Here is an 18,320-nt window from a genome sequence, read left to right as displayed (position 1 = left end):
TATATATTTATCATTATTGTCATGTTATGTATAAATTAAATAAATGATGTATTAATGTGGAAAAGCCTCAAAGAATAAGTATGTTTTCAAATTTTTCTTTAATAATGCCAATGACGAACATGTTCTAATATTTTGAGGTGGTTTAGTACTTAATCAATGTTTCTGATTCTCTTCATTTACTAGAAAACATGAATATAAATACTGGTACGTAACTCACCTTGAACCTGGGATCATCAATACTTTCGTATGGCATTAGATCTGTTTTTCTTTTTCTCTGTCCTTCAAACTTTGATCTTACATTCAAACAACCAAAGAAACGATCAATTAACAGAATAAACTTAACAGTTTCCTGGGCCTCTTCTCCACCAAATTCTTCGATCACCTTGCCAACAGAACGACTAAAGACCTGCAAATATTTATGATGGAATAATAAATTATGGTATTAGTATTATAACAATTTCTATTTTGACTAAAATGAAGTGTATTTAAATTCAAGTACCTCTCATGAATCATGCCCCCACGCCCAACACAAAATCAATTTGTTGACAAATAGTGAACAATCAAATTTCCTAATGCATAAAAGCCTCTGATCCATAGATGAGTAAAATTTTACTGGATATCAGAAGGCATCTTCACATTAAAAGTTTAGTAATATATATATATTTACCTGGGCAGCAAAATTCACTTTCATAACAGAAAATGATGTTAAATGAATGTGATTGTAAGTTTTGTAACCTTGCTCAACTCATGAGCCATATCTCTTTCATATACATCTGGCACATGTTTCCATAAAAGATTTTGGTTGTTCTTCTGCAAATAAAATTTAAAGAGTGATTGTAGAATATGTCTACCAACTGATTTATCACTAAGTGTAAACTTCAAATGGCCAAAATTAATAAACTTTGTCTTTAAACCTATTCTGATTTTTATGTTGTCTCTAAGTCTTTCATGGATTGTCCCCTTGAGAGATGGAAACTTTTAGGTCCAGAGGAAATTTATGTGAAAATTGACTTACCCACAATAATCGACTGTTCCGATTACTACCAGAGGCAGCTAAGTTATTTCTTACAGTTTTGAGAAGATGAGGAGCATCAAAAAAGAAATATATTTCTTTTTCAGGAGCAAATAAGTTGGTTGTTTTATGAACATCTGGTCCATGAAGAAATATAAATCTCATATTTGAGGAGGTCTTGTCAGATATAAGAGCAATAACCTAAAAAAAATATAACAATTTAATTTTTTTTACGAGATGTATAAGAAACTAAATATTGATTCATCAGCAAATTTCCCGTCAGCGTAACTCACCAATCTGATCGAAAATTTCCATCAATTCTCCATCATAAATTCCGCAACTTCTCAATTTAATAATGAACCTTTTCCAATATTCACAGTAACAAGGTCTGATTCAGAAACCAACGATTGGGGTGCACGGGAGGTGAAGTGCTGAAGGTGCGAAACACCTTTGACTAATCCATTTATCATGCTTTGTTACTAACCTTTAGATTGCAAACAGTTTCTAGATGTCCTACAGATTCCAAAAAAATTGGATAAAGATTGCTGGCAGTTGCAGTTTTATTTGGAAACCATCCGATGGTATATTTGATGCTACTGTTGATACCAACATCCATAAATACCAAACAATGTGTTGCAACATTCTTTTTAAAATTACCTTCTTGATTTTAATCAACACTATAAAATAGAAAAAAAGTATAAGTTAAAATATTCAAACTCGGAAGAATGGAAGTGACGTTATAGCTTTATAGATCATACCAGTTTCATATCACCGATAGATTTAAAAATCTTCATATTCAGGTAGGTAGGCATATATTCCTGAATTACTTAGGGGATAAACAGTTAACACAGACTGTTTAGAATTTAGAAGACTGCTCGTCATTTGATACCGCTTATGCTAGTAGGTTCCCACTATCACAATTCATGCTACGTGGTTTTAATTGTGAAGTAATTGTGGGGATGCTATCAGATCCTATCATACATTGAGGTCAGTTGTAGCAATCATGTTGATCGTATCGAAACGTATCCAAGCATATCTGCACATCTGAGTTAATTCATTATTCAAAAGGACTGAGCAGAAAGCAATATACTGCCAAATTAACCTTTTTGCTGCATTGTCCTTTAATACCTAATATCACTTACTTGTTAATGAAACCAATAACATTTCCTGTCTGTCTATCAAAAACCAAATCAGATTTAATGCACATCTCAACCATAAGCAAGACAACCCATCTCTGCTCCTCTTTTAATTGATCAGCTGCTTCCTTTATTTCTTTCAGAACATCTGGATGAAATCCTGGTTGAGGTTTAATGAAGTTTGTAAAATCAAGAGAGTTGATTCTCCTGGAAATATTAAAATTCCACATTCTCGTAAAGATCCATAGGTAGATGGACTTTAAGAATGTAGAAGAATGGCCAGTCTGATCATCATTGGGTGCCAGCTGTGCCCTCTGTTTTTCTTAGAAAAGGCGCTTTTCTGTTCATTCCAAAAAAGTTTTACGAAAGGTTCAGTCACAGAGCTGCTATCCATTATACTGAACAGAGATTTGTGCACGTCTCTTTCAATGGGAATACATTCCTTGGCAAGTTGTTTTTTAATTTATTTTAGCTGTTTATTAACTTTCTTTAGTTGTTTTCGCGATTCTTTAAGAGCTCTAGTCACTATTCCCTTACTGACACGTTGTAATGGTGTTTTGGATGAAACTATTTTAAATGAATGGGTTCCAGTTACACGCTCATGTCGTCTAATTATATTTCTTTTGACCTGTCGACAGTTTGTACAAAGAAAAGTACTAGGTATTTTATTGTTATGATTGGAGATTCCTAAACATTGTTTAGAACGCACAGAGCTTGCATAACTGATACTACTTTCAGATGTTGAATTCATTAATAACTTGACATGACGAAAATGATTAGATGTTTCTGACTGCAGTTCAGAATATGACTGAAGTTCAGGAGATGTTATTCCCGTACAAAAATGAAGAGTTTCTATATAATTAATAATTGATGTTATGGAACTAGTTGAAACTATAAAAATATTTGGTATAAGATAATCATTAAGATGCACTGTAAAACTCATCGATTTATATACACTGGCAACAATTTGACAGCCTCCTAATCTAACAAGGATAATCTTATCAGGATCAGATGAATCACAACACCATCCATTTGGAATTTTTAATTTAGTAAATTCTTTCAATGCGTCAAATGTGACAGATGGACCAGTAGAACTACCACGAGGCAATACAGAAGATGAAATTCTTGATTTCTGTAAAGATAATTATAATAGTTACTTAGAATGTTTCAGAATATTTCAATTTCATAATTTAAAAAGTGAACCTATCAAAATTAAACGATTAATTAAACAGCCAAATAACTTAAACGTGCCTTATGTAAGATTATATTAAGAGCTGACATTTCTCGTTATATGTGTAATAGTTTAAAAAGATAGATAAATGACATTGAGAGTTGGTTATGGGCTTGGTAAGTTAATTCATGTTTAATTCATAATTTATATAACATGTAAAGGCACAAAGAAAGACCAGTAAAGGCAGACTCAGCTCTTGCATAATTTCATAATTAAACAGTATTTAGATAATAGTATAGTCAAATTATTGCAAGAATCAGATTCTCACAATTTCTAGTATTTCACATTAGGGGCCATACTGTATACCGGAAAACAGCGGAAAACAGCGGAAAACAACCGGAAAACAACTGGAAAACACCATTTTATACTGAATACCGGAAAACACCGAAAAAACACTAAATACCGGAAAACATTCTAAATACCGGAAAACACCCTAAATAGGTAACCCGGAGCCTGGTCCTCTGTGTGCGGTTTTGGACCAAGTGAGCGCCGATGAAGGAAGGTCAAGGTCATTACGATGTTCGTTTTACAAATAGCCCCCCCCCCCCCAAAAAAAAAAAAAAAAATTAAAAAAATTTCCATTTTTTTTTTCTCCAAAATTTTGTTGATGCCTATTATGCTTTGAATGTTTTAAAAGACGCAATCAGTCTACCTCCATCATTGACCATATTTTATTTTGTATTTTAATTTTAGTTTTCGGTAAATTTCAGTAGATTTCAGTGTTTCAGTATTTCAGTAGTTTAAACACAGCCCTCTGAGGGCCCCGTTATATGCCGGTTGCGCCGGTCTCCTGATTCTTACTAGTAACGCTGGCATCAGGGTTGTACGAATAAGTGGAAGGCGCGATTAGGCCAACTCCTCCCTAGGTAACAAAAAATCACATCATAAAACAGCAAAAAGCGAGTTAATAAATCTCTGAATAGTTCGAGTTGAAGTTCCAGGTTTAACCGCTATGTGTCCTAATCACCAAACGAAATGGGTGCCACGCAATCTCGGACAGGCTGTAATCTGAAAAGTGTCTATCCTTTCCAAGAGCTATCCATCTCGTTGGAAGGGCTAAAAATCTACTTGTTTCTGAGCTTACTTTCATTCCAGGGTCAAATATAATCACTTGAACCATAATAATATTCAACATATTCCATCATATTCCGAGGGCCGCACACAGGATTTTTTTCTGGATTACTTTTCGAGCTTTTTTCCCCAACTCGTTGACCAGTTTTCCTTGAGAAAACCCCAACTTTCGCCCAATTGTCCATGAGAAAACTACATATTCTATCTTACTGCATTGACGGGAAGTGGTAAGCTGGACGTCTGTGAAAAGGGTTGATCGATAAATTTTCAAGGAAGCAATTGTTGTTTTTGTTTGTGAAATAGAGGACTCTAGCCGATGAGGCTACTTTCACCCCGAGAACCTCAGGCAACCAATTTGTTTTATGTACTACTATCGTAATAAAACATTACTATATTAACCACTTCCTGGTGGCTGAAGACTTGCACCGAATGTGTATTCGGAAAAAAAATGTCCCCGAGAAAATGTTTTTTCCGACAATCGATATTCGAGATGTCTTCTGTTGCACAAATTATGCTGCACTGTGTAAGAACTCGCATCCTTTGATCTGAAGATTGTAGATGGAAAAGTATCAATTTCACTATTTCAAAGTAAACCTGCATTTTCGTATATCATCCCGTAATTTGTGATTAATGACAATGACTGTGGAAATAATATGGGTTGAGGAACGGAAGATCTATGTTCGTCACGTGACTGGACAATTCCACCCCGTCCCACCCTGACGATGATCCCTCCCGGAGCGGCGCGGCGCGGCACGCTCTCTAAAAAAAATCTCGGGCACAGTTTACTCTTCTAAGTTTTCCGGTAGCTATTTAGTTAGTATTCTAGTTCTATGGGTAAAGTAAAGCTATATGACGCCATGACGTCATAGTTTTTATGGCGTCATAGTTGGGACCCAAAATGGCGCCTGTAAATGAGTTGTCGTAACTTTCCCTCTATACAGGGCTTTGCCTGTCTCTATATACAAGTCAGAAAAGGAGTGACGTAGGAGCGAGTCTGACGTAATATGTAACAGGCATTGCCTGAGTAGAGCGAAGCTGATTATTGTTAAATATAAAACCTTCATTCATCATTAATTTTCTCAAGTGATACAAAAAATATTAAATACTTTAGTTTTTATTGAGATAAAAATTTTATACATTAATTTTGTTTTTAAAAAAAGAACAAAAAAGTGTGAGAATTATTTTCATTGACGTAAAAAATATGTGACGTCATTGATTAGACGCGTCATAGAAATAGTTCTATGAGGCGCGTAATCTCGCTTGGGCGAGATTTGGTGGATAGAATTATTTTTGTTAGTTACGTGATCTCGCTTGGGCGAGATTTCGTAAGTTGACATGCGCATTGCCTGTTTTGCCCAGTGTATCCGGTTCCGGCTGAATTTTTTTTTAATCAACAGTCTGTGGGTGACATTTTCAATTACGCTCCTGTGTTACCGGAAAAGAGCTTTGCTCAAAGCGCGGTGCTTTAGAGCTTCGCTCTATATTAGAGCAGGTTATCCAGTCTACAGTCCGCCAAACGACTAGCGACGACTGTTGGTCACGTGATACAACGTTGGGGGTAATATGACGTCAAAATTTGGTGACGTATTATGGCGCGCTGTACGAATCATTCCTTTCAGTTGGCCTTCGCAACCATAGATATCCTATAAAGACTAGATAGGCCACAAAGCCAAGTGCGCATCATCAGTAACGTCACAACGCGCCGCCATCTTGAAAGTTGTAGTCTATGTAAACAGGAAGTACTAAGTATTGGGGCATAAGCGTTAGATTTCATGTATTTTGTTTTTTCGCAATGGCTTCAAAAGGACCCCAATGCTATGCAATAAATTGTACCACGTACAAGAATCCACAGAGCCGAGCGGAAGGCGTCACATTTCACAAGTAAGTGTATTATAAGTTATTATTAGCCGACACGGCGACAGAGTATTTCATTGAAGTTGAAGTTTGAAGGAGGACCTCATCATCACACAAACCTGCGGATACACTACAGAGACGTTTATAAAAAAAAAATAAACAATAGGCCTATATCAAGAGAATGGATCCCGGGGCAAGCCGTAAGCGTCCACTGTGCTGTACAGTCCCGGTACTGTAATGATACAGCAAATTAGGCTTCTCTCAAAATGACACAAACTCACAATAAACAAAAGCTGACCGCCAGACGATCAATGATTGATCATGGCTTTCAGTCAGACTTGGATTTTCTTCTTTTTTTTTGTACCAGCAATAATCGAAAATCCTCCATTTTTAGTATAAATGACTCATATAATGATCTGACCATCGCATTTTTTAATAAATAATGAAACAGTAAAGAATTGAGGATCTTGACAGCTGTCGCCGAAGGTGAAATTAATTTTCTTTTTTAATTGTCAGGTTTCCAAGTGCTGAAAAAAATCCAGATCTTTTGCGTGTATGGATTCGCAACTGTAAGAGGATGAAACAACCGTCTAAATACAGCCTTGTGTGCAGTAAGCATTTTGAAGATGCTTGTTTTGACCGAACAGGCCAAATAACTCGCCTGAGAGAAGGAGTAGCCCCCACTATTTTCAATCTGCCTCCTCATTTACAGGTATGACTTTGCTGAAATTGGCTCTCACTCTCTAGATGTTTTATTCCGTGGGTATTATCTGTCATTGTCGATGTGATATTATTTTATTCGCTTTTTATACGCCCACATTTTCAAGTGGACGAATATTGTCGTTGCCCCTGTCTGTCCGTCCACAATTTTTTGGTGGACTCTCTACAGTTCACAATTCTTGTCCGATTTTGACGAAACTTGAAATGTTGGTTTATCCCAGTCCCAAAAGATCTCGACTGTTTTCGATATTGGCATGTAATGTTGTAATTGATTCACTAATGCATGACTTGTTGAATAAGTAATTCATGCCCCTAGATGATTAAATTCCTTACAGTGTATTTCTAGTTTCTATCATATTTTGTGATCAATAAATAAATCATTATTTTACTCTTTTAGCTCAAAACGTCCAAAGTAAGGAGTACCCTGAATTCATGCAATGAAAAGCTTGAAGGAATTGAATCATCTGCTGTTGACCCAAATGATGTAGAGTACTTAGATAAAATTGTAATAAATCAGGTAATTTCCATCTTTCTCTTAAAGGGACAATAACACTCTTGCTGGCTTGAAAGCTCCAGAAAATAAATAATATCTCTATCTAAGTACTAGATGTTTAAGTGTCCTACCTGTTGTCTAAATTATCCATTACATCCTATTTTAATAGTCCAGAGGGTTCGAAAATATTTTTAAATCGGAAGTTTCATAAAAGGTTTACGTTCGACGTTTCAAACCATTATGTTGAATTTTTCAAAATTTTTAAATTAGGTGTGTTAAGATTAAATTTGTATCATCAATTAATTGAAATATTGTAAAATAGTACAATTTGTTGACCAGAATAAAGATTGGGGCATATTATTCAGTTACAACAAGAGTGGTATTGAGCCTTTAATGGTTGTGACCAAGAATTACATGTATGTTATTCATTGTGATTGAATTGATAATCTGTAACATTAATTGTTTCCAGTGTTGTATATTTTAAATTATTCATTTAAACTATCTGCTTGATATTTACTCATAAAAAATGATGATATAAATTATTACATACATGAGATTTTATCACACATGCATAAGGTGAATTATGACCTAATGGTATTTATAGGGATTACACTTTTTGGATAAAGTAGGAATTCCGCTACTGAAAGTGGGTTTGTCCCATAATGGTATTTGAACCCACGTTCATTCCCAGAGTAAGGCCCAAATCATCAGCATAAATTCAATGTCAGTACTCTTCTGGCGAGTTAGCTTTAAGTGATAATGAATTGTGAAAATGTGCATTAAGTTATGCATTACATATATTTCATTACTGGATATTTGTATTAATAGTAACTTCTGTTTGTACATATATCTGTAGGATCATTCATATACCAGTTCCCCAATGAAATGGAAAAGGAAACTGCAGGAAGCGGAGGCAAAGCTTGAAACTGCCAGAAAGAAGTTACATAATTGCCAGAGACGAGAGCAAAGATCAAAACAAACTTGTCAAGTTCTGGTGCATGATCTATATGAAAAGAATATGATCAATATGGAATTACGCTCTAAGCTCGATTCATATGGAGGTATTTATTTTTGCACTTTGGAATAATATCTGTTTACTGAGTCTCAAAGTGTTAATATCACTGTTGTCATGAGGTCTGTTGTTACCTACATGTACTATAGATCCTATTCAATTACTTCAAATGATAGTAAAACATTCAGTCCGACATTCATTTAAAAAAAACAAAACAACATAATCTATTCTTTAACCATATGATTTTTAATGGATTCATCGAATTTTGAGTATAATATTTTTAAATTCTAATCTAATAACAGAAATACCTAATTATGTTCTCAATTCTTATGCACAATATTTTATAATTATTTACTTTGGCAGATATCCCATGTGAGCTTTTCAAGAGACCGTCAAAGGATTACACTAGTGATCAAAGAGATTTTGCCTTGTCTTTACACTTGAGTTCTCCAAAGGCATATGATTACCTTCGTGAAACTGTCAAGATTTGTCTTCCGCACCCAAGATCTCTGAGACGGTAATTTTATTTGAAATTATATATCTGTGATTGTGAACAATTTCTTACCTTACTTTCTCCCTTTCTTGAATGATGGAGAACCTCACCAAATTTAGAATTTTTGGACCAGGAACTGGACCCCAAGCGCTAATCATCTTTTTCTTCTTGTTGTTCTTATGGTGAAGCTCTTCGAAAAAGCCCAAGGCTCCATCAATTCAAGTCAAGTCTGATCGACATGAAAATAGCATGCTTGTTCTTCGAAAAATTACCTCATTGGTTTTCTCCGGGAACTCCAGCTTCCCCCCACTGCTAAAGACCCATACGGGCAAGCGAATTATTGAAATAAAATTAAACCATATGTTAGTCCCAAAATGACCTAGTTTGTGTCGAGTGGACGTTAAACTCTATTTCTCTCTCTCTCTTTGAACAATTCTGCATCGATTTAATGAATTAGATATGACGTCGCAATTCCAAGCTGGTGGTGATGACCTCCTGCTCGGTTTCTGGTCCATATAGTACTATCATAGAAGTTTATTTATTTGTGTGTGTATGTTTTTGAAAATATGCTTTGTCTTTTTTAGTTGGATAGAAAGTGTGGATTCGGCACCAGGATTGAATGTTGCAATGCTGGAGGTACTTAGAAAAAAAAAAAACACAGTCCCCAGATGAATATACAAGGTATGAGATAATTGTTCTTATGCACTAGGCCAAAAATAAAAATATTTTGTTTCTGGTAACCCGACCGACTCATAGTATAATTTTTCATATTGCCTGCATCATCTTTGAAAGCACACAACATAATTATTATGGATCTAGATATGAGTTTTTTTTAAAAAAATAACACCTACCTACCCTACCTATTTTCCATCCGTTACAGGAAATAGAACCCTTTTTTTTGGTCCTATATGTGTAAAACCATTCAATTTCCAGAAACTGTACCGAAACAAGTGATATTTGTTGGTCCACTATTTATTTTTTCAATATTGAGAGAATCCAGGAAAATGGACCTTTTTGGAGCAAGATTGTGAAAAATCTATTTATTTATTTAAAAGTAAAAGAGTATGTAGATATCTTATTTTTGAAACTAAACTCTGAGATATAACTATGGAATACAGTTACTTTGTTTATTTGTGTGTGACCTTTTGTAGAGTATTCTCAAGCAAGTTGTATGTTTAGCTCGGTATTTAGCAATATAATGATAACTTTTTACATTTTTTCAGTTGTTGCCTAATGATTGATGCTATGGCTATCCGTCGCCACATAGATTACAACTGGCATGATGGTACGTATAGTGGCTATGTAGATATGGGTCATGGTGCTGAAAATGGGGAAGCTAAAGAAGCTCTTGTCTTCATGTTAGTTGGACTGAGTGGTGGATGGAAAGCACCCATTGCTTACTTCTTCACCAAGGTCTTGACAGCTGAGACCCAGAAGCAACTGGTTCATCATACCATTGATAAACTGCATGAATTAGGCTTTCAGGTGCATGCATTAACTATGGATGGCCATGCCACCAATGTTTCCATGTGTACTTTGCTTGGTGCTAACTTTGATTTCACAGGAAATAATTTGCAAACATACATTACTACTGGTCTACCACACAAAACGTGCATAATTTTTGACGTCTGCCATATGATAAAACTTTTGAGAAACATGCTTCAGGCCTATGGTGCTTTAGTTACATCTGATGGTAAAGTTTCCTGGCAGTACCTGAGTTTGCTCAATACAGTGCAGGAAGAGGACGGTCTTAGATTGGGTAATAAGATATCATCTCGTCACATCATGTTTTTCAAGCAGAAAATGAAGGTGTCATTAGCTACACAGCTATTCTCTTCATCTGTTGCCAAGGCTCTACGTACCATGAAAGATATTGGTGATAGGAGGTTTGAGGATTGTCTTGCAACTGTAAAGTTTATTGAGGTAAATATATGTAGCTTTTATCCCAATCAGCCTAGATTTACAATAGTAAAGAAAACATATTTTAATTTTGTTTAGAGGATGACAATTAAATATCGAAATTTTTGTATCCATTATTTAGCGTATCGACAGACTGTTTGATATATTGAACAGTAGATCTCCCAGAGGTAAGGGCTACAAAAGCCCCATTAATGCTAGCAACTTGGCTGTTACTGAGTCATTTTTGAAAGATACAGAGGCATTTCTTCTGAACATCACAATGCTCGATGGCCAGCCCCTTTTGACAACTAAAAGGTAGCATAATGAGAGTTGGGCTTTGAAATGTTAGACAGTTAATGTTTCTGTATTAAATTTCTCAAGAGTTGTAATTTGTTTCTGTGCAGGAATGATTTTTTTCTTAAAGATGCATTATGCAAGAGCTAAATCTGCCTATTGCACGTTTTCTTTTGGCTTCAAATGTTATATAAATTATTATTTAGACATTTATTCACATGACATAATCAACCCTTTAGTGCATCGGATGCCCGAGATTAGAGCCATTTAAAAAAATTTAACATTAAAATGGATAGTCTAGATTGTCAAATATCGTTGCTAGGATAATAAACAATCTACGCTCTATCTTGTCAAAACTTCAAACACTTATAACTTAGCTCAGAATAAAGTAATTTGAAATTTTCAATATATTCATTTTTCATTAACTATTTATTTTAACTATTATAGCAAGAACGACCATCCCTTTATTTAAATCTTACATAATGCATCTTTAATTGTTTCTAATGTTTTATTAATTTCTATTTAAAGAATTATTTTTTGTTTAAGACTATTTTCCCATGAAATTTTGATATCACAGTTGTGTGGACATTTAGTCTGATAGGCAAAAAAATGTCTTTAAACTGATAGGTTGATTCTTTATCTGTAAATTTTACTGCCATACCAATTATTACTTGCCTTTAAATTTTTAAAAGACACAAATATCAAACATTATTATTATATGAAATGGATATTGCAGTAATTAGATTTGAATATTTAACCCATTAATTTTCACGTTGATGTATGTTTTAAAATCTATTTTCGTTGCATCTGGATTTGTTCTTCTAATTTATACATGTACTAAAATTATTCAACAGTCTTATTTTTTCTACGTCATGTATTATATTTTGTAATGGATTTGTACTAGATTAACTTTATTTTTTTCTCCCTAGGTCAATGTGTGGGAAAGGTTTAATTATTGCAATTGAATCTACATTGACCATAGCACACCAAGTTCTTGGTAATCAGAAATATCTGCTATGCTACAAATTAAGCCAGGACCACTTAGAATTGTTTTTCAATGCGATCCGGCGGGGTGGTAAGTAAAAAATTGTTGTAATTTTGCTTAAAGGGCATATGGGACCAATATGGAATTCTAATTTGTGTTTTTAATTTCGAATATTATGGATAATAAGTTAAAGGTTTAGCTCCTTTAAAATCAAGGTGCCACAACTCAATTTGTTCATCCAATATTTGATGTACATGTATGTTGTTATTTTTATCAACCAGATCTTGGATGAGGTTATCACCAAATCGGCCTTACAGGGATGTTTAGGACCATCCTATATTTGAAGATAATAATTGAGCTCGTGACTCGCTGTATGTGGCTTATCTTGCATTACATTTTGCTTGAAATTTCTTTCAGGTGGTTGGAATAACAATCCCTCTGCAAAAGTTTTTGAAAGCTCTTTCAAGAGAATCATTACCCATTGTGGTGCTTTGAAGGTGAGGAAAAAATTTTCAAGAGACAGCAATTGGAACTTGGTAGCTGTTGGTTTTCAAATCAATCTTGTTCAAAGTAAAAAATGTTCAGACATTTGTAATAGTGGTTTTGAATGCAGAAAATCTTTCCAGGTGTTTTGTCTCAGATTTAGTTAATATATTGCTACTTTCATCATGTAATTTTGAATGAACAAATTATTCACATGAATAGCAAAACATCATGGAGGTATTAAGAGGTATCAATCTAAATATAAGCACATCCATGCAGTGTGCTGAATACATATTGCCAATTTACAAAACATTTTTTTGTTTTGGGAGTAATTTTTGCCATACATATTTTTAGGTTTCCAAAGAAGGGAATTGTATCGCCCAGGATGACACAAGTCTTGTGCAAGCCAGTACATCGACTTACTTGCCACCAGATGCAGGGAAATCGGAAAATGATGATGATGGTAATGGTGAACTTGACTTGTATGAAGTAGAAGCAAGGAACCTCTTGGACCACAGCTACAGCAAAAACCAACTGTCTTTGGTTACCCTGAATATCATTGTGTACATTTCAGGGTGGATCATCCGTAAGCTTTCAACACAGTTGTCATGTCAAATCTGCAAAGATTCTTTGACTGGGTATCCCTCTGATAACTGTGGTGTCTTCCATCTTTTGAAGAACAAGCAAAATGGTGGACTGTTGACCCCATCACAAAGTCTAGTGTACGTAGTGATGTCTGCAGAAAAGCACTTAAGGAGGATGACAGATGTTTGTCGTGTGAACTCTTCATTAAACTTGTTGCGTCTTCAAACATGTGTTTTAACAGACTGTCTTGCTGTTGATTTATTTGACTCAAACCATGGCTATGAAACTCATGAAGGTGTTGAAAACCATAATTTGTCTTTAATTAGATCAGTTGTCTCAGTTTTCTTCAAACTAAGACAGCATCACATTGTAAAACTGCACAACCTCCACAAGCAATTTGATAACTGCAGACACACTTTAACAAAGTCCATTTTGTTTAAAGGACAATGAGCCTTTATTTTTTATATGGAAAGTAGAGGCACCCAATCTTACTAGAAAACTGGTGTATGTAGTAATGTCTGCAGAAAAGCACTTAAAGATTGGTTCCCGCGTACAAACTGGGTGATTTAATGGTATATATGGACTAAAAACATATTCAAACTAATTAATTTGTCATAATTATGCTTCAAATCCTTCTCAAACATTGTAATTACGAAGGAATGCCCTGCTATTAAAATTCGATCAAACCAGGTTATGTTAACGTCACGTCTTGGAAGTCAGAGGTGAATTCATTGAATACATAAGACGATGTTGTCTTTTATCGCTTACTATTATCGAATCCTAATTAAATTCTCGGATTATCCACTGTTCGCTTGTGACCTTTGACATCACGCATGCAGAAATTCTTAATCATCGGGCTGTTGATTAGGGGAACCCTTACATTTTTATCCTGTATACTCTCCATGAGTGTTTTTCGGGGAATCCAGTATTTTTCTAGTAAGATTGGATATCTCTACCTTCCATATATACCAAAATTGCCATACTTTTATTGGAAATAACCACCCTATAAATAATTTTCTGGGAACCCATCTTTAAGCAGGTTGACAGATGTTTGTCGTGTGAACTCTTCATTAAACTTGTTGCGGCCTCAAACATGTGTTTTAACAGACTGTCTTGCTGTTGATTTATTTGACTCAAACCATGGCTATGAAAATCATGAAGGTGTTGAAAACCATAACTTGTCTTTAATTAGATCAGTTGTCTCGGTTTTCTTCAAACTAAGACAGCATTGGCAACCTCCACAAGCAATTTGATAACTGCAGACACACTTTAACCAAGTCCATTTTGTTTAACTCTTAACTGACCCATGTGGACATTTATAACATTACCATTAAAGTACATATGTCGACTTTTGTCGACATTTCGGTTAGCCAAATGCAGCATTCATAGCTTAATGAGAGTTACTTCCCATATAAACAGACAACCTTCCTTGCTTTGTTTGACATGTTAAAACAGATATTTAAAAATCAGCACTTAACAGTGGTAAAAAAACAGATTTTAAGTTGAAATGAGAGTTGGTTTATTCATCATAACATTATGAGTTATAAGACCCTTTGTTACATGATTACATTAAATAATCAGGCGACGCCTTTATATATACAATGGTGGTGACATCGCAGGATTTTAAAATTTATAGGATTTACAATAAAAGATTGTTAAAACAAAAGTAGATTATTAAAGGAGCCAAGTCTCTAACTCAGTATTATCCATAATCTTCGACATAAGAGACACGAATTAGAATTTAATATTGGTCCATTTCATTCAATATTGATGTTATTATCTTGCCATGAACATAAGGGCTCCTGATATCCAATATTTAAGACACAATGAATGTTTTAAAATCAAAACACGAGTCGTGTACTCTAATGCTCTCAAGTGCCAGTTGTAATGAGGCGTATTGAGTAACGAGGCAAAGCATCAGTGCAGAAAAGAAATATCAAATCTTACTTGTGATGTAGACTGGACTTACCAGGCATGAGCGATTGGCATTCAATTTTCGACGAAAATAACTGATTAGAAGTTACAATTAAAATGTTGAAAATATGAATGTAAAGCAGTTTATATACACTCATATTACATTAATACGTGCTTTATGATCCATTTTAGGTGCCAAAGATTAGAGATTTAGCTCCTTTAAATTTATCCAAATTTAATGATTTACATGATTATTGGTAAAGATGCATTATTTAAGATTTATACAAAGAGCTGGCCATTCTCGCTATAATAGTTTAAAAATAGATAATTTAAAATGAATATATTGAAAATTTCAGTCAAATTACTTTATTCAGGGCGCATTTATGAGCTTTGGAAATGTTGAGAAGAAATAGCATACTTGTAGTCTCGATTGTCGATCAATATATTCCCAAGATAATAAGCGAAGACTCGATTGTCCACCAACCGCTAAGGTGATATTATTATTTAATGGGTGCGGTGTTCTAATCTACATAAAGTCGGAGCCATCCTATGGTCTAGAGAGTTTATTATGGCCTTGTTATGTAAATGTCTAAATAGTAATTTATATTACATTTGAATCCAGAAAAAGACCTGCAATAGGCAGATTTAGCTCTTACATAATGCATCTTTAAATAAAAAATGATTAATCAAATTATATAAAAAATAATATTATATAAATTGTGTTTAAAAAAATGATTATCACAAATTTAAGTAATTTTATAGTTATTGAATCAATCCAGTATTGAAAAGTTCATTTCTGCTAAAAAAAAAAAAAATAAAATCCTCCTTGATTTTTTTCTAAATTACTTCTTCTACCTCCTGGGTTCCAGAAAGTTTGGTTGTTGATTTTGTTTGAGTGACCTGTCTTCATTAGCCCAGTTGGAGCAGAGCAGTAGAACATTAATCCCATTTCATTTCATTTTGTTTGAGTGTTGATCAGGTTTTCTATTTCTATATTGATTGTAGTTGTATCGGGTGGGCTGTGAAGTTTTATTCTCCAATTTAACTTTGTGTTAAAAACAGTTACCAATATATTTATCCATGATCATCATTGAGACATTTTCACAGTATTTTATAGAACGGGCTGAGTAATTATATAGGCCCATTTATTATAAGAACTAGGTTGCACAAGCGTCAGTCTGACACTGTCTGTTGTTACCATGATTTTGATTACTGACCACAAAGCAGAATTATTTCATATGATCGAGAAAATGTATACAAATAATAAAACCCGATTCCAGTGTCACATTTCACCGCTGGTAACCGCCTGTACTAAGACACAAATATTATGAATCATCAACAGTACCACGGCCACTTTTCCTTGTTTACGTTAGGCCTACAATAGTCCAATACAATGACGAGTGTGGATCGAAGAAACTAAACCTCGGCTAGACCCCTTGGTTACGGCCAAATGATAGCTGTAAGGGGCTAAATTACAATTTAACGGCCTACACTAAGCCCGAGAACGCCCGTGGCATTGTAAATAAATGAACATGCGGTTATGTTATGCACTCGGTGTTTTGACAGACTACAACCAACGTAGCAACTTCCAATATGGCGACTCTATTCTACCGGAAGTCAGCAGCTTATTGCCTATCTAGTCTTTATAGGATATCTATGTTCGCAACTCACTGTGTACAGACGTGTTTTCTTGGAGTCTTGGGAACATGGCTCAAGCGTCCTGTAATATGCCTTCACTGGTAAGGAATTAATTGTATTGTAATAGGTTGTTTAACCTGTGCCTGTTGGGGAGCCTAATTAAGCTTCTTGTGATTTATAATAATAATTTCGGTGTTTACCGACATTATTAGGCCTACCGTGCCTTTGACTTTGTTTGTCTTTTGACCTCAAAGTCTAACTGTGAATTGACGTTTGGTTTTGACTCCATACATTTACACACCTATCTTGCCCTTTTTAGCCAAGGTGTTTTGCAATATTAACATATAGAACATTGTGATATAATTGATTAACCAGCTTTGCCTGTAGAACCTAAAGTGGTTTTACAACCAGTCATTGGTACTACAAAACCTGGTGTTTCGAACCGAATCTGGTGCGTGCCTGAATGATCTGGGTGCCTGGAACCGAATCTGGTGTTTTGAACCTAATCCGGTGCACAAGATATAAACCTGATTATTAATGTTACATAAGATATTGCGATTATTATTAGCAGCAAGGTTTCTAGTGGAAATGCTGCAGGGATTTGGGGAGCGTAAATAAGGTGGTCTGGAACCGAATTTGGGCACTAAAGGGGGATAACTCCTCTTGGGCTTGATATTTTTATTTACAAGAAAACCGTACCAATCCAGAAGTTCCTGAATCGTGTATCGCATACACCAAGTATCCTGATATATTCACAACTTTAAAAAACTAAGTACCGGTACTAATAATTATTCTCAACGTGGAACTAGTAAAACTTTTAACTTCAATGTACATTTTTAAATATTAAATATTAGATTATTATATATTGTTTTAATTATTATATATATTTATGTAATAAAGTTTGTGTTGTTCTTAATTGAAGTACTCTGTTATCTGTTCGTGTTATCTGGTCTTCACGTACACCTACAGAACGCCCGCAAATACGTTGGTTGCCAGCCGGAGGGTTGGTCGCGCAACAATTCATATCTGTATATTTCAGAACATAAATGATTTACCAGTGATAAAAAAGAGGCGAAGAGCATGTTCACTTCCAGTATGCGGATTATTGTGTGTAAGTAGTACATGCGGCATTTAAGTCAGGTTATGAGAAACAAACAATAAATTCCCCCCTGGGGTGTAGTGGGTGATAAGAATATACCCTTCGTATGTCCTGCGTGTCGTAAAAGGCGACGAAAAGAATCCCTGTAATGGGGCAACGTGTTTGGCGTGCGTTGCAACTCGTGTCGGTGGAGATTGGAATCCTGGTAATTGAGCGAACCCTTTCTTTGCAAACACATTACTTTGGCCCATGGTTCGCCTAGACGGGAGGTCAGAGTGACCGGCCCACTCTGATCAATCGGCTTTGGTCCTTTTGTTCATTAGAAGGTGTTAATTTTGTCTTTTTCTTGCTTCGTTTTATACCCAGCAGAATAGCCTTTGTATCCTAGTCGCCATCTTAAA

General features: G+C 35.0%; 1 protein-coding gene and 1 long non-coding RNA gene across 2 annotated transcripts; both read left to right on the top strand.

Moving 5' to 3' along the window:
* Positions 1–6,165: 6,165 nt before the first annotated feature.
* LOC130010915 (uncharacterized) lies at positions 6,166–8,549 on the top strand. Its single transcript, XR_008786203.1, has 4 exons — positions 6,166–6,331; positions 6,821–7,016; positions 7,422–7,541; positions 8,374–8,549. It is a non-coding gene; the product is annotated as an uncharacterized LOC130010915 (long non-coding RNA).
* A 353-nt stretch (positions 8,550–8,902) lies between these two features.
* On the top strand, positions 8,903–14,686 carry LOC130010914 (uncharacterized). The gene is made up of 6 exons (XM_056099127.1): positions 8,903–9,046; positions 9,607–9,703; positions 10,246–10,945; positions 12,145–12,290; positions 12,618–12,697; positions 13,038–14,686. Exons 4-6 carry the CDS (start codon positions 12,149–12,151, stop codon positions 13,716–13,718), a joined length of 903 nt encoding a protein of 300 aa, XP_055955102.1. The 5' UTR covers positions 8,903–9,046; positions 9,607–9,703; positions 10,246–10,945; positions 12,145–12,148; the 3' UTR covers positions 13,719–14,686.
* Positions 14,687–18,320: the final 3,634 nt, after the last annotated feature.

Source organism: Patella vulgata, chromosome 2 (genome assembly GCF_932274485.2).
Source record: "Patella vulgata chromosome 2, xgPatVulg1.2, whole genome shotgun sequence".
NCBI classification, from domain to species: Eukaryota; Metazoa; Mollusca; class Gastropoda; family Patellidae; genus Patella; species Patella vulgata.
The sequence above is the reverse complement of the archived record's forward strand: the minus strand, read 5'-3'. Positions and strand labels throughout refer to the sequence as shown.

What these genes read in the sequence shown, in the direction of transcription:
- LOC130010914 (XM_056099127.1), top strand. Translation starts at nt 12,149, where the DNA reads ATGTGTGGGAAAGGTTTAATTATTGCAATTGAATCTACATTGACCATA. An exon ending in CAATGCGATCCGGCGGGGTG is followed by an intron (nt 12,291 to 12,617) that starts GTAAGTAAAAAA and finishes AATTTCTTTCAG; the next exon opens with GTGGTTGGAATAACAATCCC. An exon ending in CCCATTGTGGTGCTTTGAAG is followed by an intron (nt 12,698 to 13,037) that starts GTGAGGAAAAAA and finishes ACATATTTTTAG; the next exon opens with GTTTCCAAAGAAGGGAATTG.